The sequence below is a fragment of the Microtus pennsylvanicus genome, chromosome 21 (genome assembly GCF_037038515.1).
Source record: "Microtus pennsylvanicus isolate mMicPen1 chromosome 21, mMicPen1.hap1, whole genome shotgun sequence".
In the NCBI taxonomy this organism is placed as follows: domain Eukaryota; kingdom Metazoa; phylum Chordata; class Mammalia; order Rodentia; family Cricetidae; genus Microtus; species Microtus pennsylvanicus.
Genome location: NC_134599.1, coordinates 29,254,511 through 29,280,178, shown reverse-complemented (window position 1 = coordinate 29,280,178; position 25,668 = coordinate 29,254,511). Strand labels below are relative to the sequence as shown.

The 25,668-nt window shown below is 40.1% G+C and overlaps 1 protein-coding gene across 9 annotated transcripts in view; it reads left to right on the top strand.

Annotated features, from left to right (window-relative positions):
• The window catches only part of Slc8a1 (solute carrier family 8 member A1), a 357,575-nt gene extending 334,504 nt beyond the window's left edge, over positions 1-23,071 (top strand). For all 9 annotated transcript variants that reach the window (XM_075955169.1, XM_075955173.1, XM_075955175.1 and 6 more), the window contains one exon: positions 7,099-23,071. In XM_075955169.1, coding sequence (XP_075811284.1) covers positions 7,099-7,475 — 377 coding nt within the window. In that variant the 3' untranslated portion in view covers positions 7,476-23,071. The remainder of the gene's footprint in view (positions 1-7,098) is intronic.
• Positions 23,072-25,668: the final 2,597 nt, after the last annotated feature.

Genomic DNA, 25,668 nt, shown 5'->3' with positions numbered 1-25,668 from the left:
TGAAACAAGAATTCTGAAAATGTAATAATAGATTCTATAAATGCTCTAAACACTATGTTTTTTTTCTTTTCTTTCTTTTTTGTTTTGTTTTGCAACTACCACCTTCCGGGTACCAGTCCAGGCCTTTTTACCTTTTTACAGTATTTTATAAAAATCATTTTTTAACAGCCATGCAATTGAGCACTTACATTTTACCTTATTTACAAACGAGGTTTCAGAGGCCTTTGAGATTAATTATCCCGAATTAGCATAGTCAGTTCATAGAAAATGAGAACAGGGCTGGATCTTTCTCCACAGCTTGGCTCCTTGCTACCAAAACTGGATTATGCAGATCACAGCATGCAGGACCAGTGTTCCTCAGTAGCAATAGCAGCTACCCACAGAGTTACACTGATTCAGGTGAACATATCAGCCACCTACCTTAGCCTCCATTTGGTAGATATCTCCGTGATGAGCAGAAGTCACCATTTACCTCCCTGTCTTTAAGGTTTAAAAAGAACAAAAGGACATTTTTTGGATCAGTGTACCTCACACTCCTTGCTTGATCAAGCACACATTGTAACTTATATAAGGTATTTTTTATCCCTTGCAATAAACAAATGGAACTCGAAAGCAAGGGTACCACCATGCACACATATTCCAGTCTAATTCAGACCCACATGAAAATCCCAAGAGGCAACCAGAGAGGAATATCACTAGTTTCCTGCACACTAGGCTAGTTTGTGTAGAGTTTCTTCAGAACCAGAGAGAAGATAGAGTGAGTGAACAAAAAAATTAAATAAAACAATTTCCATCTCAAGTGAGCCATCAGGTTCATTTTAAAGATTCAAGATAGGGTGGGAGAGATGACTCAGGAGTTAAGGGTATGCACTGTTCTTAAAGATGAACAATTCTGTTGCCAGCATTCACGTCCAAGGGCTTGCAACTGCCTGCAACTCCAACCCACGGGGGCCCTGTGCTCTCTGTTGGCCCTTGCGGACACTGCACTGATTCCCCCTTCCCACCATGCACATAATTAAATAAATAAAGATAAAATATTTAAAATAAAATGCTCAGGATATTTATTCGGCAAGAACAAAATAGAGCCAGGAATTTTTAGCATTTTTTCTAGGTTCTGTACTTCTTTTTTTTTATTAATTAATTTATTTATTAATTTATTCTGTGTCTTTTACATCATGTATCTTGACCCCATTCATTTCCCCACCCCTTCGAATCCTCCCTCTGCCCTTGCACACACCCCAAATAAAATAGAATTTAAGAGAAAAATAGGGGGGAAAGCTAAAACAAGAAAATATAAAATAAAAAAACCCACAAAACTTAGAAATCTCCTAAGAGTTCCACAGAGAGAGCATCTCCGATCCTCTTAAGAATTTATGAGCATTTCACCTATAAACTACCCTGTCTGAGTATGATAGATTGGAGAAGCGTCATTTTAAACTAAGGCTATGTATCAAAGAACACTTTGGAAAGATGATTAACTTCTTTGCACTCGTTCATGTCTTTACTTTGTGTCCCCTGAAATATAAGCTCCCATTATTTCTCTCTTTGAATGGGAATTTCTTGCTTTGAGCTTCAACTCTAGCAGTGTCAGATTCCTGGCAGGAAATCTAAAGGCCCAGAAGTACCTTTGCAAAATGTCCAAGTTAACATATCAAAGTGAAAAATAACTTGTCATTTGATAGCAAAGTTAGGTCTCTTCAATGATGACATCAGAGCCATCCTATGGGACACCTTGCCTGCTTAGCCTGGGGAGGCACCTGTCTTCCTTACGGCGATGAAAGAAGCTATAGATGTCAGTGGCTAAGGCTTGTGAAAGCTTTAAAACTGTCACAGCTGTGACCCTACCCCAGACAATTAGGCTCCGCCCCCAGACAATTAAGCAGAGAGTCCAGGAAGGCCAGCAAATTGTCCTACTGATTCCAATTTGCCCCTGAGGATAAAAATGACATATACCAGGGGCTTTGATCTTTGATCTTGACAACATGGACCTCTTGAGTTTTTGGTGACTATCTCCATATCTTTTTCAATCTCTTTCAGGACAGCTTTTTTTATGGGCAGAAATGTTTAGGGCTCTCCCACCCTAACCCCACCCTTCACTTAGATTTTACAGCTCTTTTCTTCGCTCATCATTAATCAATCAGTTGTAATTCTCTGGTTTCTGGCACTCCACGTGGAGGCTTTATGGATCGCCTTCATGTGAACCTGTGAAATGGGGTGGGGGGTTCGTCCACATTTACTTGGGTATATAAATGTCACGAATAACTCCAACCAGAGGCTAAAACTTGTTTCTGTCTGGCTAGACATAGCAGAAGAATTAGCACCAGAATAGATTATTTCTGCCTGAATTCTGAGAGGGAGGGACAGAGGACAGGAAAAGGAGAGAAGGAAGGAGGAGCATGCTTAGGTAATGGTTAAACAGTGCCTGAGGTGCAGCCACTCAGAAGATGGCTGGCTTAACCACATCTCTAACGACTTTTGATGACTTAAGTCTTATGAAATTCTTAAAATAAAATTTGCTTTAATTGTAAGAATGATTTTTATGTGATCACACTTAAAAGCATGAGCTTTCGAAGTTGCTAAGTTTCTTTGGCCAAGGGTATTTGTTACTGGAAGTTTAGAATCATCAGCACGGAGTCTGGCTCCCATACACTACACTCTCTGGCTTTGCTGTATATGTAGAATCAGTTTGGAATATTAAGCACTCATTAGATTCCATACACGGTGACTCATTTCTTTTCAAACCCTGTGAGGTAGATACACTTCCACCTTTTCTCCTCCAAGAAGAGGAGTCAAAATCTGGTTCGTTTAGGAAAACGCCTCCCCTAGCACAAAGTTTCCGCTATCCCATTTAAACTGGAGCTTCCTGCATAAGGGTGGGAGGTAATAATTTCACCAACATTTTTTTACCCAGTGTTAAAAGATAAAAGGCTGTGCTGTGTGGTTTAATTTTATTAAAACTAACGCAACCTGCTTAGTGCAATAGTTTCCGATCTGAAATCTTCCTTCCTCGAATTATCAATACCTCCTAAATGAACTAGATTCTGGCTCTAATGGAAGCAGTTGGGTCACATCCAAACTGCAGAACAAATCCAAAATCTACTTGATATGTTGACCTAATGTGTGGACCACCCAATAACTAGCAGATTTAGAGATCTTCTGGATTCTTCATTTTAGAAAAGGAAACTGGAACTGGAGGGGGTATGCCTTACACAGAAGCCTTCAGACAGGTGCAAGAGTATCTCCCTGGTGAGCTACCTTCTACTATGACACCATGAACCTCTGTACATAATGGACCATGTCCTAGAGTGTCCACAATCTGTATTGTTAACAGATAAGTAACAATATCTCCACCGCGAAACTGGTTCCAGAAAAGTCACTCCTAGGCACGAATCACTTTGGAACTGGACAGTTGTCCCCAAAGAGTAGAGAATAAGATGAACCATCTGAGGTGAGATGACACTCCTGAATTATAGCAGGGAAGCCTATGTCCCATCTGTGACATTGTAAGGATGGCCATTTCCAGGAGAGATGTTTAGGTAACTATGAATTTGAAGAGATCCAGGTTACGAAAAATTAAGTCCTGGAAGAAAACAGGGAATTATTCTTGTATGCTAACCCGATGTCTTGGCCAAGGTTATGTAAAGTGAACTGGAAACAGCTCCACAGAGGACAGTTATGACCTAACTCTTCCTGGTTTATAGTCATCCAGACTGAGAGGACAGGCCTAAATGTTGTAGACTTTACGTTAGTGCACAGTTAATTAGAGCTCAAGACGGGAGTTGAAGCATGAGAGGTTGGCAGGGGTATGCGTGTATAAAAGCAGATTCATGCCGCCATGAACATGTCTGAATGTATGTGAATCGCATTGGAAATCTGATTCCCTTACCTCTATATTTGGTGCGCCAACTTCTCAGCGTCGCATCCCTTCTGAGACCAAGGCAGCAGTGGGCTCTTGGATTTTTCTTTGTAGGCAAGCATTTGTCTCATTCAGCCACAGTCATGTTATAGGCTTGGGGCTCAGGGCGGGTTTATCACCCTCTCACATACGGTGTGCGGGATGTTGTTCCGTCACAAAGCAGCGAGGAAGCTACGGAGGGCGATTTGGACAGATCCCATCGCATGGCATTTGGAACCCTGAGCTATGGTTAGCTGTCACAGTCAAAGTTAATGGTTTGGATTTGCATGCATTTTTCAATGCTTTTACATAGCTCTTGGATTGGAAATAAAAATAGGCAAGAGGCCCAGTGAGTAACCCAGGTAAATAAAACCTACCAGACTCAAGGAGGTTCTGGACATGTTTTATTTATGTGGCAAGTTGGTAATTTGGGCTCCTAATTGTCAGGGGCTCCAGAGGAAAGTATTTGAAATCAGAACCTGTTGTTACAAATTGAACTGTTCACACAGTAGTCGTATAAACAGGCTATTGGAAAATAGCAATAGTGGAAATTGTCACAGACCTGTCATGCTCTGCAAGCCAGCAAACATGACCAGTTTGGGTGGCCAGGTCCCTAGGATCTTTGACTGTGCTCCCTGCCAAGTGGAACATGTCCCCTGGAAGCACTTGCTAGGAGAGGAAGTCGGCTTGGTAACCTATCCCTGTCTCAGAAGGGAATGACAGCCCCTCACTTGGTTGGCCACCTGTCACGATCAGACAGTGAGGGCAGTCACTTCAGATCTGAGCAGGGCTCAGGGACTCCGCAGCAGCGACTCTCCCCTAAGTTGCTTTCTCCCACCATGGCCTCTTGATTCTTTATCTCTTTATTCCTCTGCACTGGCTGCCCTTGGAGAAGAAAAGGCACCAAACCTCTTCTCTTTTAGTCTACTTCAGCATGCACAGCTCCAATAACTTTTAATAAGAAAATGCAGAGACCATTAGGATGTGTCTGGCTTGCTTTATTCGCCCGTCTCCGAGGATCCTGATTGGGCTGCTGTTTGCGCGATGACAAACACAGAAGGCAGAGCAAATCCAAAAGCTCGATTAGCAGACAGTCTGTGCCTTCTCAGGCTGCTTCCCCTTGAAACAGAAAAGGCTCTTTGACAAAAACCAGCTTCAAAGTTTCTGGTTAGAAGGAACAGAGTGGCTTGTAACTAAGAGGAAAGAAACCTTTGATCTTCCTGGGATAGGCAATGTGGTGTGTAGTGGGAATGGACCCTGAAATCATGTTGGTCTAAAACTTTTTTTTTCCTCCAGGACTCTTATCCAAGAGGCATAAGATAATGATGTCAGAGATTTCAAAATGACAAAATGGAATAATTGCATGTGGCTGTAAGACCAGACTGGGAGATGGTTAAATGAGAATATGCATATAACCTGTGTATGTTATATGCAGTATGTAGTGATCTTCTTCATCTCTTTAGTTTGAGAAGATATGCAAAATCTGGCACCCACCACAGACAGTGATCAAAAGTACCACGGGCCCTCAGGGCTGACCAGCTCCCCTTCAGAAGGAATTTGATAGCCGGGTGCAGTGGGTAACTGTCTTCCCTGTCACAAAGGAGCACATCTACAGGATGATAGGAACATGCACCCTTTTCATCTTGTTTCCATGGAAGTTTCTTCATAAGGGTGTTGATGACAGAATAGGATCAGAAAGAAGAAACTGATTCAGCTATTACATGGCTACTTGCCTGTCAGAGCGTGCCGGGCGCCCAGAAACTGCTGGTCCTACGACACTTGCCATCACTAAAGCCGCAAATGTTAATTCAGTGGGGCCATTATCAACATCTTTTATGAACATGCTGTGCACGGCCATTTACAAGGTCAACAAAAACAGCTCTCTGTGTGTGAGAGCGTATGTGCGTGTGAATGAGTGTATATGTAATAGAGAGTACGTGTGTGTTGAGGGGCTTTATGCCGTCTCATGGATGCAGAAGGTGAGGACAACTTTGGGGGGTGGGGTCAGTTGGTACATAGGTTCCCAGGATTGAACTAAAAACAATAGGCTTGCACAGCAAGCATGACTACCCACTGAGCCGTCTCACCAGTATCAGGAACTAGGTAGCACACATGGAGTATCTGATTAACCAGGGAGGCCTAGTTCAACCCATACCAACTTGTGAACTAATCTAGATTTCTCTCTCTTTATTGTCTCTACAAAGCAACAAAAAGCTACCTATCCTGGCCAAGAAGTGTAAGCAGTATTTCCCATATTCTATCCCATTTTAAAAACAGCAAGTCTAAAGTGACTATCAGTATCTGCATTCCACAGAGGAACAACTGGGACCCGGGGGCACAGAGTACATTGTAAATGAGGATTGGAGACCTTTGTGTGCTAATGAAGCTATTGCTATGCCAAACTTGCTCTCGAGTGAGTGATGACTATTTTGTCTTCACAAAATGGCACAGTGAAGATCCTTGCCAACAGAGATACCTACTAGTGTCTGCGGCATGGCAATGGGTGATCTGGTGCAGGGAACAAGCGTGAGTCCTGGAGGCAGGAGGCAGAGGCCCCAAATCCACCATCATGACATGATGCCTGCTGCATGTCATCCTTGTTATCATTATCCCAATCAATACTGTCATACGGGTGAAGCTACTTCCCTATTCTTGGGGTTCTAGGTAAATGTCAGCTATGATTACAGTCTAATTCTTTTCAGTGCTGTACTGACTTGCTCCCCGATCTTTGGAACTCTCTCCTGGCATGTTAGCTCGCTCATCTGTGAGCAATAGCTGCTGATACAGCATTCTAGTAATACCCTCCAGCAACCTTTTTCAACGCGTAGTGACCTAGAAATCTTTTGGGATTCTGTGAAAATAGATTTCTGGACCCCAGGGATTATGACCAAGAACAGCTGGATGGAGTCTTGTAATGTCAGTCTTCTGAAGGCCCCCACTGGATTTTGATATAACTTGAGCTGTGAATACTTCTGAAAAAAAAAAAAAACTACCATACAAGCCCAATAGACAAAAAAACTAGGAAATCTATAGACTCCTGATATCTACGCTCCGTCCCTTGAGCAGAAGACTGACTCAAAAAGCCACAGAAGTCTCCTGTGGGCTTGAGTGTAGACTACACAGTAAACTCTCCAGGCCCCCACCCCATGGGCGTGCGTATAAGATTAACTCAGTGCCATGGCCTCTTTTTCTTGTCTCTGCAGACACATTTGCCAGCAAAGTAGCAGCCACCCAGGATCAGTACGCAGATGCATCCATAGGCAACGTCACCGGAAGCAACGCTGTGAACGTCTTCCTGGGTATCGGCGTGGCCTGGTCCATTGCTGCCATCTACCACGCGGCCAACGGGGAACAGTTCAGAGTGTCCCCTGGCACGCTAGCTTTCTCCGTCACTCTCTTCACCATTTTTGCATTCATCAACGTGGGGGTGCTGCTGTATCGGCGGAGGCCAGAAATAGGAGGTGAGCTAGGTGGGCCCCGGACTGCCAAGCTCCTCACATCTTGCTTGTTCGTGCTCCTGTGGCTCTTGTACATTTTCTTCTCCTCCCTGGAGGCCTACTGCCACATAAAAGGCTTCTAAAGGAACAATCAGATATAGTAAATTTATATATATACATATATATACATAAAAAATTATGTATAATGAACAGAGGAGACTGACATTTGTTATGTTCACTTAACCTGCTGATGGAATCCAGCTTCAAGAACATACTCTGTACTAGGGCGGAAGTCAGAAACCACCATCTCCCATTCCCAGGGCATCATCGTGTTGAACAAGGCATGGAGGCAGGTGCATCTCGCATCTCAGCCTAGGAAGGCTGTACCCTCTCCAAGTGTGTAAATGGCTAAGGCTTTGGTTTGTTTTTGTTTGTTTTGTTTCCAGTGGGGTCTGGGAGGTGGTGGTTGGCTTTTGGTTTGGTTTGATTTTTCTTTGTTGTGTTGGGAGAGCCAGGATCCTCCTTCTCTTTATGGGAAGTGTTGATCCACCCAAAGGTATATGGATTTGGGATCAATCTGGAAGTCATTACGATTCTCTCCTCACCTCCTCCAAACACTTTAAACGTTACTTTGGATTAAGGAAGGATCTGGGCATGGAAGAAGAAAGAAGCACGTCTCTATTACCAAAATGTTATGCTTATCTCCGAGATGTTAATAGAGGCGAATTGCCTCAAGGAAGAGAATGCATGGGAGCTGAACTGGAGCCAGGAGAAGCGATGGTTCTAGACGTAGACTAAGGATATGGTGCCTGGCACTCTCGTTCAACTGGTACAGGGATAATGTGCCTAGATTCCCAGGAACACCCAGAACTCTTCATCCTTATCTCTTTAGCTCTGAACTGTGATTAGCAAGACCCTTATTCTGCCCAGCCCAGCTAATTCCCTAGGTATCCCATCCCAGACCCCCCTCCTGCCCAGCACCCAATCCCCTGCAAGTAGGAAGATTAACCCCATCCCCCCCCAAAAAAATAGGTAATCCTTTTGGTCATCACGTGTGTCCAGGTCCCACGTTGCTGTTGCCTGGGATTTTTCCATCGGTTTTATTTTCAGTGGCATCCATGGCTTGCACAATCCTGTTCCAGTCATGACTGAACATTTGCCCTCCTTCATGTGCCTGTTTGGGAATGTTGTTGTGATCCCCTTTACACAGTGCATGGACGACAAACAAAGAAAACAAAGCGTATCTGTATATAGTAGAGTATAGCAAATACTGTTCTCCCATTCAGCGATGGTGATTGGACATTGAAGACGCGAGTTTTCCTTTTACCTGAGTTGTTACTTTTGAGTTGTTACTGAGTTTGAATATTAGTAGGTATAAAAGAAGAAAATGGCTAAGTGTTCACGATTCTGCACATTCATTTCTAAGAAGCAATAACTGTCATGTGAGGAGAGATTAAAGTTATTGAGAGGACAGAGGAGCTACAGAGATCTCCATGGGATTTTAGCCATGTAGGGCATAGCAGAGGCCTCCGAGAATCACCCATGATTAATTCAGGCAGGCCAAAGAGAAAGGCTGGGGAGAAAAGTGGACACTTTGGGTGTGCCTGTACATTTAGAGCCACCGTTTCCACACTACCCCTCCCCCCAGGTATTTATTGCACATCTGCTCTGTCTGGCACAGATGGTAGATAGTGCTAGCTTGTTTTAATTTTTTTTTTTCTGTAGAAGGCTGTTTTGAGCCCAATTTCATTCACCTTCCAGTCCAGACTCCCTGAATTCATTAGCAACTCCTGAGTGGAAAAGTAACCAGGGTGACCAGTGGGCCTTTAGAAGTCCACTGCACATGACACGAAGAGGAGATAACACAAAGGGACTGGAGCATTCCAGGAAGACAACACTGGGGAGGTTTTTTTTTTTTAACCCTTTGAAAGAAATAGCTCTTTCTATTCAAAAGTACCAAAGAGCAAAGATAAACCCAACATTCCAAACGCAGTGCTTCTACTAACAAGGGAAATGGAATGGCTTCGCCCGCCTCTCAGACAGGTCTCTGAGACCTCCACGACCCTTTGCATTATTGATTCAAAGATACTTAAGAAATAAATGTTTCTGAGACCTCCTTTCTCTTCTTCCACTGTGATCATAGCTGTCCATTATTTAATACACATTTAGTCACTGAGTGCGTAGTTAGATACTTGTTACCCATTCAGTAGGTAATATACTACTTCCTGGTAGCTGACCAGTGACCAAGGTAGCCCAGATTCCTGCCCCCAGGAGGTATGTAATAAATGGGATCCCTATTCAAATAGTATGAGTTGACCTAACCATACTGAGACAGTTTTGTCTTGCAAGAGAAAGATAATTATGACTTCTTTTTAACCCAATCACATTAAGAAAAAAAATTGCACAACAAAAGCAGTTGACCAAATACTCACTTTTTTTTTCTTAAAAAAATGTAATGTTTCACTCTGGAACAGTACTCTTTCACCTTGGCTGACTTGCAGGTTCGTTCATCTTCCTACTTTAGACCAAGCAGGGTAGTCATGGTGGTGACCGGAATCACTGAGAAGACCCAGTTAACCGGTTTGTATCTATGTGGCACTGTTACCTTTCCATCACAATATACTGCAGCCCGCCAATATTGGTGACACTGGTGACCCACAGAGGTACATTCTAACCCACCTTGTTTTTTTTTTTTAACTTTATTTTAGATTTTAACCGTGGAAAGCTAGCCTAGAACTACTAAGTAAATGCAGTCCAAGGATATACATGGTTAAAAATATTAGAAAGGTTTTGCACTGTTTTTGATTTGTTTTTGTTTCTGTTTGGTTACGTTCCATCTTTGGAATGTCAATAATCCTGCAGCGAATTTTCACCCAGACCTTCCCAAGAAATTCTTGCCGTTGGTCAGTTTCAATTTCAAGCATTTTGGTTTGTTTGCCTTTTCAGTCTTCATGCTGTAGGGAAAATATGATGTTCAGGGTTGTTAATTATTACGTGTAAAATGATTTCATTTTATTTGTTTGATTATTATTTTATTTTGTGTGTATTGTGCACGACTTTAGGGGAACAGGCACTAACAGTGTTGTTCCTTGGAATTGGTACACATTGTCGACACGAAAAAGAAATAAAGTTTCTAATTGTTTGTGATTTCATCACTAGTGGCACAGCATATTCTGTACAGGGGAATGCCTCTCTTTACCATGGGCTCCAGTCTTCGTTCTGTACTGGGGAATGCCTCTTCTCATTGTCCGTTGTTTGTTTTCATGTTTTGAAGAAATAAAGACCAACAAGGTATCATTGTGCAATTGGTATCCCCATCCACAGGAAAGGAGACAGCCAGAATTCAAGGTCATGCAAATGTCAGCTCTTTGGACCTACAATGTTCTCGTTTAAATGTCCCAAGAGCAGCACATGGAGTCAGAGCGTCTGTCTGTCCTGTGACACTGTGATCAACATTAAGTGTGCCTTGCTGTCACCATTTTTTCACCTTTTAGTTTAGCTCGATCTTCTTGCTTTCTGCATCCAAGGTCATGGACTCATAAACTATTATTGTCGGGCAACTTTTAGCACACAGTGCATTAGACTAAATCATGCAGACCATCACAATGGATATTGGAAGTACAGTTACTTCCCAAGGGACGAGCAAATCGTTCATTTAGTATCATGCATTGTATTTCTTCTTGCTCCTAGTACAGCTTATGTTTTATGTTATTAACTTCTGGTTTTATGCATTATATGTTCCTGACTTTCCTTTCCCAAACAATCGAAAGAGCCCAAAAGAGGTGACCCGGCATAGAATGAGAATTGCAGGAAAAAAAAATAGTACCCTCTTACTGTGGTAGAATCTGGACATTAGCTGCATGTAAATGTTCATCTGAGCATCTTATTTCCCACAAACTCTTTCATTAAGCATCCTGTGGGCCTGCGTGGCACATTTTCAAGGGAGGGAGGAAATAAGGTACAATTTAAACACTCTTCTTGAATCAAAGAATTGATTACGCCTTCTGAATATTGATCTTTAATTTTATACAACATTGGCAGCCAGTGTTTACTTCTTGAATAAAGAGCAAAAATGAGTAATATAGTGAGGATTCTTGACCATTTAATAGACTTCCGCAAAATTCTCTGGCTGATTGACTCTCAAGTGCGTAGGAGCAAGCACTCATTAGTTCACAGGTTCTGGTTCAGTGCTTCCAACCATGACGATTTCAGAGAATCTTGCTTTCTAAAGTAGAAGTGCACAAACTTTTTGTTGCTCTTGCTTTTCAAATATAAGATTATAATACAAATAAGCTGTCTGAAACAAGCCTGCAAGATGGACAGGTAGCTCACATCTAATAAGCAACCCCTCCCCAAGAGGTGATCTCCAAACAAGTAGAAATGCATTGTGTCCATTGCCCTTTCCACACCAGGCTTCGCCATTAGAAACGCTGTGTGCCCACATTCCTGGCCTTGACCTATCAAAATCAAGTGAGAGGGGCTAGTTTGCTCTCATACCCGACAGCTTTGTAGAAGGAATTAGAAATCCCCTCTTTTTCTAAATCAATTAATTCAGTTTCATTAGGACTTACTTAGTTTTTGTTTTGTTTTGTTTTGTTTTTTTGGTTTTGTTTTGTTTTGGTTTTTCTGAGTTAAAAATGTGGAATCTGCCTCTTGGTTTTAATTTTCCTTTTCTGATCTTGGGAAACTGTACCCAGAGCAAGTAGTGGCTGCACCATGGTGAGTTTAGGAACATTTGGCCATTTCACCATTGACATTGTGCATCCTAACTTACAGCTATAATCTGGCATTCTTTATCATAACCATGCCTCTTGGCAAAACTTGGAAGTGTGATGGTCAGTTGGTAAATAAGTGGTATGTCACACAAAAGAGACATGAAAAAAACACATTGGTAAGTATCCAACTTGCTGTGACCTTGCCTCAGCCTGCCAAGATGTCCAAAGGGATGCCCTTAGAGAATCTCCAAGTTTTCAGTTTTGTCAAACATTCTCTGATTTCTTTGTCTCAAGGGATGTTTACGGATCATTCCTTATTCTTGATGCACTTCCTTTTTGTAAAGAGCATCACTTCATAATGTAGGCTTTACTTTCCATACTGCCCAAGTTTCCCATTCTTCCATCAACCACTCTTAGTACGTTCAGTAAACTTCATGATGCCTGCTGTTACCTCTCAGCAGCAGGGGAAAGCTCATGCTCGAGAGTTTTTCTTCTGGGAGCAAACTTGTCCTAGAAAAATCAAAGATGACTATTTTTCACAAAGACAACAGATTTTAGAGCAAAGTGTATTATCTCTACAAATATTTGGGTTCTGCGGTACCCTAGAGTTACATACTAGTTCATTAAGATCTCTTGGGTTGTATTTATCATGCCCCATGTCCATCTCCCAGCCTATTCATTCAATATCTGTAAGTACAGAGTGGGAACGAACAGCAAGACATATGTCCCCAAGCCCTCTGCAGGGTTTCTCTAAAAGTGTCATATGTAAACACATAAAAATACATATGACTCTAAGAAATATGAGTGGCCCAAGTGCTTCACTGGTTAGTGTGTTTCAGGAATGCAATGGGTAAGAAAATTCACATTAAAAATCAAATAGACCAAGAAAGAAATTACCAAACTTCAGGGTTACTGGATCTGTTTTAGGAGTTAACTCACAAAGTCCAACCCTAATAATTTGTTTGTTGCAAAGACAGGTATACTCTGCCAAATCTAAAAAATGTACTTGAGGAAGGGAACGTTACCTACTAGGATGACTATACAGCCTTCTACCAGTACCCTGCTAGTGATCTTATAATCTATAGAACTATTTCTTAGACTCCCTTGCAAATATGGAACAAAGAAGATCAGTTCTACAAGAAGGCGATATTTATATGGCTGCTGATTTGCAATGTTCCACCTCTATTGTGAAGATCATAATCCTGAAGATTTTTCCAAATGAAATAACTACCCCTATGTATTAAATCTATTCAATTCAACCAAGTCTGTAACTGCTTCACAAAATATTTCACTGAAGAAATAAAATAGATAGCATATCCATGATAAGAATCATATGATCACAATGGCTGCTTTTGTGAAAAAAAAAATGAGATTCTTTGTGAATCTTTCCCTACATTGCTAAATTCATTTTAGCAAACATTAGACTTGAAGAATATCCCAGTGAAAAATCTTGGGAACTTTTTATCCTGCATTGCCATAATGTTCATAGAACCAAGTTGTAAAGTTAAGATAATAATATGGATGAGAATTATCTATACCTTTGACAAGATTATATTTTTTAAATGAAACAGTTTGGCATAAAGAAAATGTGTTAAGTAGGATTTCATCACATATTACCCTTATTTAAGATATTTGAAACTCATTACCTTTAAGTAAAAATGATTTCCATTTCCCTGAGACAACTGTATAATTTAAACTCATTCTCATGTTTGATTTGAAAGTCAAAGCTGGGCATATATAGCTTTTGGCTTGGACAACTAAAGAAAAGTATGCTTTTGGCATACTTTCCATGTCATTGAATTATTTTGTGGAATACATTAGAGCTGTGCAGATGTCTCATAAAAATATTTTCAATAATTCCCTTATATTTTAAAATGTATAATGCTTTTAAATTACTCAGCTTGGTAACTTAATACTTCTCCCTTTTAAAAGATGACTCCATTTTGATATTGTTACTAAGGTTTCAAGACTAATTATAATGTTGAATCAATACATAGGGTGGGATATTGGACTTGAGTCAGCCCCAATAACATGTGGTCCAGACAGATCTACCAGTAGTTAAATGTTTCAGATGAACCAGCATTTTAGGGTATAACAAAGGTGAATGTTGCATTTGGTCTTTTTTCTACCAGAGGTGTGCATTTTAACCAGTGCAAAAACAAGTTTAGAAGATTTAAATTACTAATTGCAAGATTCTTTTTCTTGAAACTGGACATTGTTCAATTAGTGGCTCCCTTCTCTCCTTTTTCTCCCACACCATAGAGATATGTACATTAAAAACAAAGATAAGTTTCACATGTTGAATAGCCTGAACTGCATCCTACATATCTATCTAGGGTTGCCCAGAAATTCATGTCAAGTTAGTTCCTTTCACATCATATCTCTTTCATAAGTGGAACAAAGCACAAAAGGGAGTGTTATTCTAAAGGTAAAGGTGTACATTTCAAGTTGTTTGAGAGATGTTTAGAATAACAAGTATCCTTCCCAAAAAAGGTGCAAAAATATTTTTTTAAAAAAAAATAAATTCATTTTTCTTCCTTTTATTTAGCAAGTATTTCAGCTAGGAAGCCTTTAGGGCTTATTTGGTTCCTTCTGCCTTTGAGAATGAGTGTCAAAAACAGCTCTTGTAAAAAAAAAATTCTGGCCAAGATCAAATTCTGGAAGTTAAAATAGGATGGGATTTTGTATTTTTGCTTAAGAGATGGTAGGTATCAAGCAGGCAGGCAATCGTGTCAGTTAATATTTCCTAGAAATGTGTCCTACAATTGGGAGACACAGAGAAGGGTCTCATCCAGTCTGTCCACTGATACTTTATCCCCAACCTGGTTGCATGTTGGGAGATACAGAGGAGGGTCTCATCCATCCTGTCCACTGATATACTATATCCCCAGCCTGTTGGATCTTTCACTGGCTCAGGTTAAGGTTAGACATTTGCAAAGAGCCAACGTTCCAACTTTCACGTCTGTTGGTTGTCTTATCTCTGTCATTTCCCCTCCAAAATCTTACTAGCCCGGCCAACCAGTTGCCCATGAGGCTTCTCCAGGGAGCCCTCTCAGGGCAAGGCATGAGATTGAACAGGTGCAAAGCCTTTGGAATTCATTTACAATTGTTATCATTAAGTCATCAAAACTTTTTTGTCTTTTCAAGTTTCTGTCCAAAACTCCAAGAACAGAGTTCCTGCTCTCATGGGTATCTTATAGGAACTTTGACACACCGACTCTATGGTCATGCCATTGTTAAAAGAAAAGAAAGATCACTTTATGACTACTTCGGATTCATTTCACACTGCTTCAGAACTTCCACTAATCAATGTCAGCCTCACGGCCAGCAGAATTCTGTCTTTACCTCAAATTTAGAATTGTTTTATTTTATAAATTCAGAATTACTTTGGGTGTCTTTAAAGGAGTTTAAAATATTTAATGATTTGTTGAAACCAAGGCAAAAGAAAGGAATGTTTTGCACAGGCTATTGGGCTATAGAGGAGGACCGGTTTTTGTTGGGCTGTCTTGATGTCTTGCCCATCTTTATAAGTTTACATTTATCCTATCCCCAATGAAATGTTCTCTATACTCAGTCTATAAGAGGACACAGAGCATTGATCTTCACTTCCTGTCTTTTTAAATCCTGCCAGGGAAAAAGAACAGCTGTTTCAGAACGTATAATGTAGGGGGCAGGAGAATGCCAAGTACCATCCTGGTTGAACCAGAAGCTTTGAACAAATGCGCATGTCATTTTACCTGTCTCTGAGTTAATGCTGTGCTCACGAACCAACTATGGTAAGGATGGGCGGAGCTAGATAAACAGCAAATGGATGACTAAGGACTGACAAGGGATCAGACACAAGTTAAGCCAGAGAGGCGGAAAATTAGCCAGTTTAACAAAGCCCCATCCACAATCATTCACAGACATTACATTCAGTTCAAACTTGAAAAAATAATAATAATTCAGTCTGGCCAGTGGAGCAGTTTCAAAATCAGAGTTTGTTTCTGACACAATCTCATAAATTTCCAGCCCTTATTTTGATAAAATGTTAAGAATCATAAGGTAACATGAGACATTAAAGGAAGGATGATTTAAGACAATTCACACTGGCCCTGAATTTAATCAGATCCCAATTACAGTCCTCTAATTAAATTAATCTTTCATTTTGGTCTAAGGATGCTTTATGAATGTGAGAATATTTAATAGGGTTATTCTGAAAGTGATCAAAGAACTTCCCTTTAAAAAGTAGAAATAATGATTTTCTTAATTTCACATTCTGTCTTTCACCATCAAGATGAAGGGATTCAAACTTAAATAGCACATTCCAGAGTCTTCTATGAGCCCATCACCATGTGAGACTGCTCTGTTAGCATTTCAAGTTCTGGACAGGTTGGTCATTATTGAAGTTCTTTCTACTAACCACAAACACTGAATGTTCTTGACTCGGAGCATCTGGCTCCTCTCTGAGCTAAAACTCCATTCCTAGTCAACTGACAGCCTCTAAAGAAGAGGACCTTAGCTTCTCCCCTGAGTACACAGTGCTCTCTTCCTTTGAATGCCCAGTCATCATCAGACAGGAGACTTGAAGGGCAGATAGATCACTTGTTTCAGAAAGTTATGAGTCTTCAGATCTCTCTGGGTTTGAATCTTCACATTGCTACATGAGAGATGAGATGAGATGATACTTTCATGTTGTTTTTCAGAACTCATCAAGCCCCACCCATGTGGTCAGTAGCTTCCTGTTCCCTCCTCTTGTAAATATAGGCTCAAGATGCTTTATGATGCCAATCAGTTGCTCCTTGTATTCGATTATCAAAACAAGTACCAAGTCAATCGAGCCCCATGCAACTGGGGGGAATGTAACAATTGATTTTACAATAATTATTTGTACACTGCTGGGGTATAGGACTGGCTTTTTTTTCCCCTGATGGGAGGGAGTGGGAAGTTTCCTCCATTTGAAGAAGCATCTGAAAGATTAGAGTGGACTTAACTCCGTCTCCTTCTTATGGATAAATCCATCCTTCTTCTAAGGATGACCTTTAATTCTCAGAGTGTCTCATAACAATTCCACTTTTGTTTTGCATTCCTTAGGCTTCCCAACAGATAGGAGAAAGAGATTGTCAACACTGTTTTATACTAAACTACATGAAATTATAAACAAGCTGTCCAGTGGCCAGCAGCACCCTTTCCAAGTTTATTTAAGGGTACAAGCATTCTACAGCAAAATGAAAAAGGGGTATCATTTGCTACAGATGCAATTGTCTTTTCAATACCCTCTTTGTTATGGAGAAATGAATGCTCCAAAAGATTTCATAAAAATAAAGACTTCTTAAATCATAACCATAGCAATTACCTGGACTGCCACAGCCAAAATACTTCATTGGTGATCTGAAATTGCACATAAAACACAGAAGAAAAATGTAGACATTTTCACAAGGGAAAGACAGGAAAAAAAATAACAGACCTATGCTTATGTAAAAGAGAATATTTTTGTGGAATGAATGTAAGCTTTCTCTTGAAGGAATGTCTTAAGAAATGACAAAACTATTTCAACATTAGTGGAAGGAACGCATTCCAACTTTATTAGTCCTGAACCACAAAGCCAAATTTGTAAGGGGGGAAGAGTAACCAAACATTACTGACATATGGCAACAGATAAAGTGGCTTTGTGAGCCTCAACATAGAGAGAAGAAATTTAAATGGGTAATATTTTTGTTACTACTGCAATAATTTCTGTAGCTGCTGCTTGAGGATAAAAATACCCTTCCTCTTCTCATTTACGTTTCCACCCAGAGCTGCTGTTCAGTTGCAGCAAATGCATCACATTTTAAATTGCAATGATTCCCTTATGTCAAATTTGACCTCAATTTCAGATTTGATTAGGAAATAGTAAACTGGAAAAGGGGGGGAGGTTCATCTTTTTAAAAATAAAGATGCTCTATAGGCATTTTCTGCTCCTGACTGCCTTAAGCAATCCAGGTTGTGCTGTCAATCAAAGGCAGCTCTCTGCTTAAGGAAGAGAACCCCCTTTTCCCAATGAACTTAGCCTTCCTTCCATTCACACAAATTCTTGTCAATCTTCTTCAACTCCCTGCCAGAGCCCCGTCTCCTAAGCTGACCCAGGTCTTCCAGCCAAACAAATTGCAGTCTCTAATTATACCCGCTGACAGCTTGTCCACCTTAACTCTTTCTCACCTGAAAGCCCCAGAAGGTCCCTTGAAGCCTTCCATGTTCATTCATTTTCAGAAGCTCTTGGGATTAACAAATTTCCACAAAGGTTTTACTAAGAAAATATCAATAACTCATTTGTTTGTGCTCAGCCAAGAAACTGTGAACATATTTAGTCGCCATGTTAATTACTCTGGACTGATAAGGTGACTGTCACCTAAGCAGCAGAAGAGAACTCTTATGTTATTACTAAAATAATATTATATGAAGAAAGAGAGTAGAATTTTCTAGAAATGGACTTTTAAGGTGTTACACTTAATAACATAGAAAATTACACGGGAAGTCCAGCACATAGAATTATATTTTATCAACATGTTTATTGTATATACTGATGTATGCCTAACTTTCTAAACCTAAAACTCTTCTCTAATTAAACCAACACCCGTGGAATCTAGCCCTTACTACTTGATGGGTTTCAGGAGATAAAATTCAACATTAATCTTCCCCTCCCCACATGGCAAAGCTTTGCTGTGAGAATCCAATTCGGATGACATGGCTAACTATATTTAGTGTTTTAGAATAAGCAACTACAGCCAGTCTTCAAAGTTTGATCTGCAACCAACCAGCATCAGCAATGACAAGGAAACCTGGGAAACATGCAAATCAGCTGCTCCCACTAGAGACCCCATCCCTTGGTAAATGAGATATGCCAGGACTAGGCTCCACGCTGCAGGTTTTAACAAGCTCTTTGGATTGTATTAATGCATGCTGGAGTTCAAAACCATTGATCCGCACAGTGTTCTGCATGGCCAAGGATGATCAATATCACCCCCTGTTTAACTCTGCTCCCCCAGAAAGAAGCTAAAGGGCTTAAATGGCAGCCTGCCTCTCAGTACAATAGACTCAGACGTGTGGTTTAAAAGTCCATAACTCAGACTTAGAATTCAATTTGAAGGAGAACTAACCTCACAATTGCTTTTTTTCCCCCTTGTAATGGGACTTCAGGAAGCCTCTCTTCCCTGAGTCTTTCTTTTAAAATACAGCCGTGCATATTCTTTACCTGAGCAGCCATGGACAGCCTAGGAAACCTTTCTTCTGGTTGCTTCACTAGCGCTGGTGTTATCCTTAATTTTGAACTATTCTGTGGCAGTCCTATGTCCTGCTGAGTGTCTTCTGGTCTGAGGAATGGGAAACTCCTTCAAAACAAGCCACAGAGCGCAAAAAGCTGGGAAACAACAGACTGCATAGACATCATCACTCTAGGTACCCTGGGGTCAACTTTCAAGACTCTCTTCCTGGCCTTGGAGTGCTGAATACTCAGGTCACTTAGCAGACAAGAATGTCTTAGAAAGATAAACTGAGATAGTGAGTTACGTGAGTAAGTGTGGGCATGTGTCCATCTGTCCTCTAAAATCTAACCCGACACTCTTAAATATTTAAAATACCCACCACGTGTTTGTCCCTGCTTTTCAAGCAATTCAAGAAGCTGTGTATGTCTACTGATGCTGGCCAAAGCTTGAGTGTAGGTTGTCCCTTTGCTGTGGGGAGTGGGGTGGGGAGTGAAGAGTACTTTGGCATTGATGACTTCCCTCTTGTCCTCTTCCTCTCAAATGCACCTGACTTCTTGTATCCCCAGTTCAAACACAGCCCATTTGGTCTCAGTCATCTTCCCCTGCATCTCCACTTAAACACTCTTTTAATCAAAGTCTTGCTCACAAGTCACCTCGCCACTAAGGCCATTGCAGAGTTGGAATATAATATTTGCAGCAGAAGGCCTAAGTTCGATTCTGTGCAATTAACTCAAATTTGTCACTAAGATCCAAAGCCTTGCTATCCTCTCTGACTGTTGAAAGCCATCTTGGAAACCTCTATAGTGGAAGCTTCCCAGGTGAAATTGCCATGCATTTCTCCTTGCTCCACGATCCATTGCACTGTTTATTTCGCTCCAATCCCAAAGCCTTGAAATAATCGTGGATTTGAATTGAAAAAGAGTAGGAAAACTGTTAGATAATGAAAGACCCTTATTTCGGAGAACACGGAAAAGGCTCGGGCATGAGAAGGTAGCACATGATTGTTTTAAAACCATAAGCAGATTTGCCTGTCAGTACTATTCCCGGTGATAGTCACAGGTTAATGGTACAAGACAAGTCTCTTTCCCAAAAGCCATAATAACCACCGCTGACACAACTGTGATTGTAACCGGACTTCCCAGGGCTCTTCTGGGAGTTTTGTAGAGCACAATGCTCACAGCAAAGAGACACTCGTGGCTCTCTAAACAAGGACCAGAAAAGGAAATGGCTGTTGTATATATGCACAAAACGCTGCTCAGCCACTGGCAGCATTCCATGGGGCAGGCAAGAGAGAGATTTCCAGTTGGAAACTAATCCACAATTGCCTCATGCCTCCAGTGACATTTCTTCCCCCAGGGAATAAAGCTGGTGAATGATTTAAGGGTAAACTGAGCTCATCCTGAGCAATTATAACAGGCAATCTCTATAGAAAAGGCTGGCGTGTCTTCACGCATGAATTCTTCTCTGGAGAAGACATGAGCACCGCAACCAACGCCCCCCCCCCACACACACACATGCTGAAGAGTAGAGAGCAGTCTGTCCAGATGATGTACTCACAGTGTAAGGGATCCAAATAACCTTCAAAGACAAAGAGCAGGAGGTGGAAAGCCAAACAGACAAAATTAGAGGCAATCTTAGCACGGGCGAGTGTAAGCAATCCTCACATTCCTCCAGCTCAACCTGAAGATGGCCCGTGCCCAAGACTGTGTTTTAAATAGCTCAGTCCCACTGGGAATCCACTGCATGGTGGTTTGGCAGTGATAATAGAGATGGAAACTTAACTGCATCTTTCGGTTTTGAGCTTCTCAAGCCAACGAATCAAATGTATAAAGATTGCCATTTTCAGCACACAACACATACACAAAGGTGTGCACACCCTAGTTAGTAATTCTGTGGGGGAAGCAAAATGTTTAGCAATCAGAAAGTTTTCAGTGTATTCCGTCAATGCTTTAGAGATAAAATGTGGGGGGAAAGAAAAGTCAACATGCGCATGATTGCTAACTGTATTACAATTATGATCATCAGATGTACTGTTGAAAACGCTATGTAAAATACCTTCTCCAGCATTAATGGATCAATATTATTTGAAAATAGCTGTCAGTTTGTGCTCATTAAATATTCTTATGTCTGCGGTGTTCTACTATTATCCTGAAATAGTGACCACACACCTGATATGACGAGGAAAGTAAATGGCCTCGTTGAAATGTTAGAAGTGAAGGAAGTTATTTATAGTCTTCTGCCAAAGAACTGTTTAATGCTCTATAAAATGTAGATTAACTTCTTGTATTATGAATGTGACTGTAAGAATGCTCACTCCATCAACTATCTTTTGAAAATGAATTCTTTTTGTGTTTCCAACGACCAACGGAAATATTTTAAGCTAATGTAATGCACATAAGTCTTAGAAAAAGAAAGCTATATTTGAATCTGAAAATTCGGTGGCACAGCATTTATCAGTCTTTCCCTCAAATTCTTGCATCACACTAGGCTGCATTTGGAGACCTTAAACACGCCAACATGAATGACAATTCTTGTCTCATAGAGAAATCATTAAAACATTTCTCTTCAAAGAACGTTGAGTGGACAGAAATTACTGTCTAACTTTCTTAGCCAACCACTCCATACTCATTGTCTCAGAGTTCTACCAACTTTGCACAGAGAGTTAAGAGACTGTGTAAGCCAATTTAATCTGTGCAGTTAGCGAGAACTAGCCATTAAACTATATATGTAAGTGTTTTGTAAATAAAATTTTGATTACTACAGTTTTGTTCAGACTTATGTCTTTTAAAATAATTAGACTTGATTTGAATTTTTTAAATAATCTGTTATATTAGATGTTGCGTTATTGACTGTGATTCAATGTACACTCAGCCATATTCCTGTGGGAAATATCAGTCCTATTGACTTTCTTGGCATGAGCCAGAAGCTCTTAGTTTCTCTAAGGACTTTAAATATAAAGACAAAAAAATTCAAAATAAAATGCTAGTGAAGAAATAAGAAGCCTATTGTATAAAATGTATTTTTAAAAATCTTAGGATTCATGTGATTTACACTGCCTGTTAATATAGTCTCTGTGGAATGACCACATCATATGCGTTAAGACAGAAACACCAAATATTTGTGATCTTTGTATAGCACCTTGTTATAATATGTGATTTCAAATGGTAAACATCTCTGTTGTGATCACGTGAGCCCACAGAAGAATTAGTTCCTGCTGTCATGTAAAATCCAGCTCTCAGAGTTGAGTTTCCCTACAGCTGCTCTATCAACAATAAACAAGAATTAATTGTGAAAAGATATATTTTATGTTTATGATCACTGTGCATTTTATTAACGAATTCAGAAAATTTTGTTTTTACCAGAAATTCTCTCAGCCAGTAAATACAACTGCTGATTTCAACCATACTATTATTTCTGTGGTTTCTATATTCTTGATCTAACTACCAAAAAATTGGAAGTTCGGTGCAAAGTATGTCCTAACAAAGATACAATAAGTGACTTTTCCTGCATGCTGCTTGAGATACATTGTAATTTGAAATGTCCTATCAGAAAAAGTATCTATTTCACACCCAAACTGTAACTGGCAATATTTCTTATGTGTATAACTGATGGTATGTCAATATCAAAAGCAATGTCTATCATACATGTATGTTCTATGTGCTGTTTAATCGTGTTAAGCTGTAATCTGTGAGAATGTCATTGCCTGAACTAGTTTATTGTGTGTAAATCATTGTCCTCACTGTTTTCCTAATCTCACCATGTTTCCTAACTCTGAAATATAAATGTTTGTAAATTAGTCATTCATATTCTGTCAACTGGATGTACTTTTTGGGTGGCTCCGTTAACTAATATAAACAAAGGAAAATCAAAATATTCATTGTTCCGGGTCCAGGGACATTTTAGCTAATGGCCAACATTTATTTATTCATTCATTCAACAAATGTCTACTATATGTAGGCAGGTGATAAGTACCCTCAAAAAATTGAAGCCCTAGGGTTCAAGAGATGACCCAGTTGTTAAGAGTGTTATCTCCACTTACAGAGGATCCAAGTTCATTGGTCACTGTGGTCACACTACACACACACACACACACACACACGCACACGCACACGCACGTACACACACAAACTGATAAAAATAAATCTTCAAAAACAAATCAAACACTAACTAAAATTCAAATAGACAATTAGAAGAAAATGCAGGAGAGGTTAAAAATGACCGAGACTTGCATTTCTCCCCATGGCTCATTAATTAATCCACTCATCTTTAATATTTACTAAACACAGAAGGTGAGATTAGAGCTAGTCATACAGCCACACTTAAGCCAAGACAGAACAGTACTTACGGATGCCACTTTGCAGCACCATCTGCCCACCTGGGTAAAGCGATGCTCTGAACCCAGAAGTCCGTGTGTAAAGCTCCCAGGGTCCCTGGTGCTGACCGTAGTACTTGCTCTTTCCTGTCGTGGGAAACATAAGGTTTTGTTAAGGGCCACACACAGTGCCTGAGACACAGCACTCAGCAAGATATAGCTGCTGTTTGCATCCTCTGCAGTGTTAATGGCATCTCTTGTTCTAATAACCAAACAAGGCTAAGCCACTCTTAGCCCATTTTTTCATTCACGGGGTCAGTTAAGTTAAAATTTCTTCCCTTGATGTCTGGTCACATTCCTCATCCCAACTCACCCTATCTTACTTTCTGTACTAATACTGTTGACCTGATTCAGCAGAAATCGCCTTAGACCTGAAGTTCCTTCTAGGTGATTTTTTTCCCTCTGACCATCACCATATAACTTGGCTTTGAATATCACTTTTCCTTTATTCAAAGTTGAACTCAATATCTTTATCCTGCTGCAGATTACTTTCTTATGACGGCAATAGTCCTGTTCGTGAGTGCGTAAGTCTTTCTCGCTGCCTTGCCAGGAGTCTGAATAAATGTTTTCTTTAATGCCAACAATAGTCATCATTTTGAAAGATGAAGGAACCAAGAGGCTAAATTAACTGTCTTCACTTCATCAGTTGTAACCAAAATTCCCCAGTGCTTGTTACCAACCAGATAGTATACTTATTTACATTTTATTGATTTACATTATATCCCTGGCCCTTTGGAGTCCTTTACACATGTGAGAACTTGAGCTTAAAGAATGCAAGAATTTGCCCCAAATGCCAAACTCCCTTTGTCACTAATTGGCAAATCAAAATTCAGATTCAAACTTATTTGACTCTAAAGCTCAACCTTGGCAATCATTGTGTTATTTTGCCTTTTGAAATCAAAAACTGAAAGTTTTTATTTGCTTAGAGTAAGCTCCCAAACTGACATAAAATCACAAAAAAATAATACAACAGCAAAACTATCGTAGGTATGTAGATAGATAGACATTTGGATAGAATAGATCAGATTAGATATATTCTTAAGTTATATTTGTATCAGGCCAAAGAAACTCCATACAGATTTGATACATATCTCCATAGTAACAATGATAAGGCATAATTATTATCCCACTTTTTATGGTTTTTGAAGACTTATATCACCCACATGAAAGGAACAAACACTGAATAAATTCTGTATGCATCACCGAAGTCTCCGTGGAAACAGCTCACCAAGGTCACCTTCAATAGTTTCACACAACCACAGAGAATAGATATATTTATTCTTGTTTCTTTGGCCAGACTTATCTGCAGGCATCTGATTTGAGAATAAAATTTATATATTTATGTATAATTATATCTAATTCCTCTCCTAAATTAAGCAATGGCTATTTTATTTTCACAAATCAGGTTATGAGGTCATCCTTGCAGTACCAACTAAAATGTCATAGGCAGTAGTAGTTACTTCATAGTTGGGATCAATTATAAACCTGAAATGACCTTGTACACAGCAGAAATTATCTTTTACAAGTGAATATTTTGTTCTGAGGTTCCCCCATAACACGACGTTGAAGCATTAGTTTGATCATTTCTGAAGAGTTGATTCTTTAAGTGTGAGGTACACACACACACACACACACACACACACACACACACTGAACTTAGCCTTTAATAATACTTAACTATAATGTGGCAATAAAATTTGACCGCATTTTGAGGAATAATGGTGGCCCCACTGCACATACACAATTTGCGTGAGTCTACACTCAACCACTGCTTGGCACCATAACTGGTGTGGAAAGTCCTTCTGTATATGTGCTGCTTTTATTGGTTAATAAAGAAAGAAACTGCTTTTGGCCAATGGCTTAACAGAATAGAGCCAGGCTGGAAAAGAAATAGAGAGAGAGGAGTCATGAAGAAGCCATGTTGCTGCCGCAGGGGACAGACACGCCGGAAACTTGCCAGTAAGTCACAGCCATGGCGATACACAGTTTAATATAAATGGGTTAGCCAAAGATGTAAGACCTGGATAGC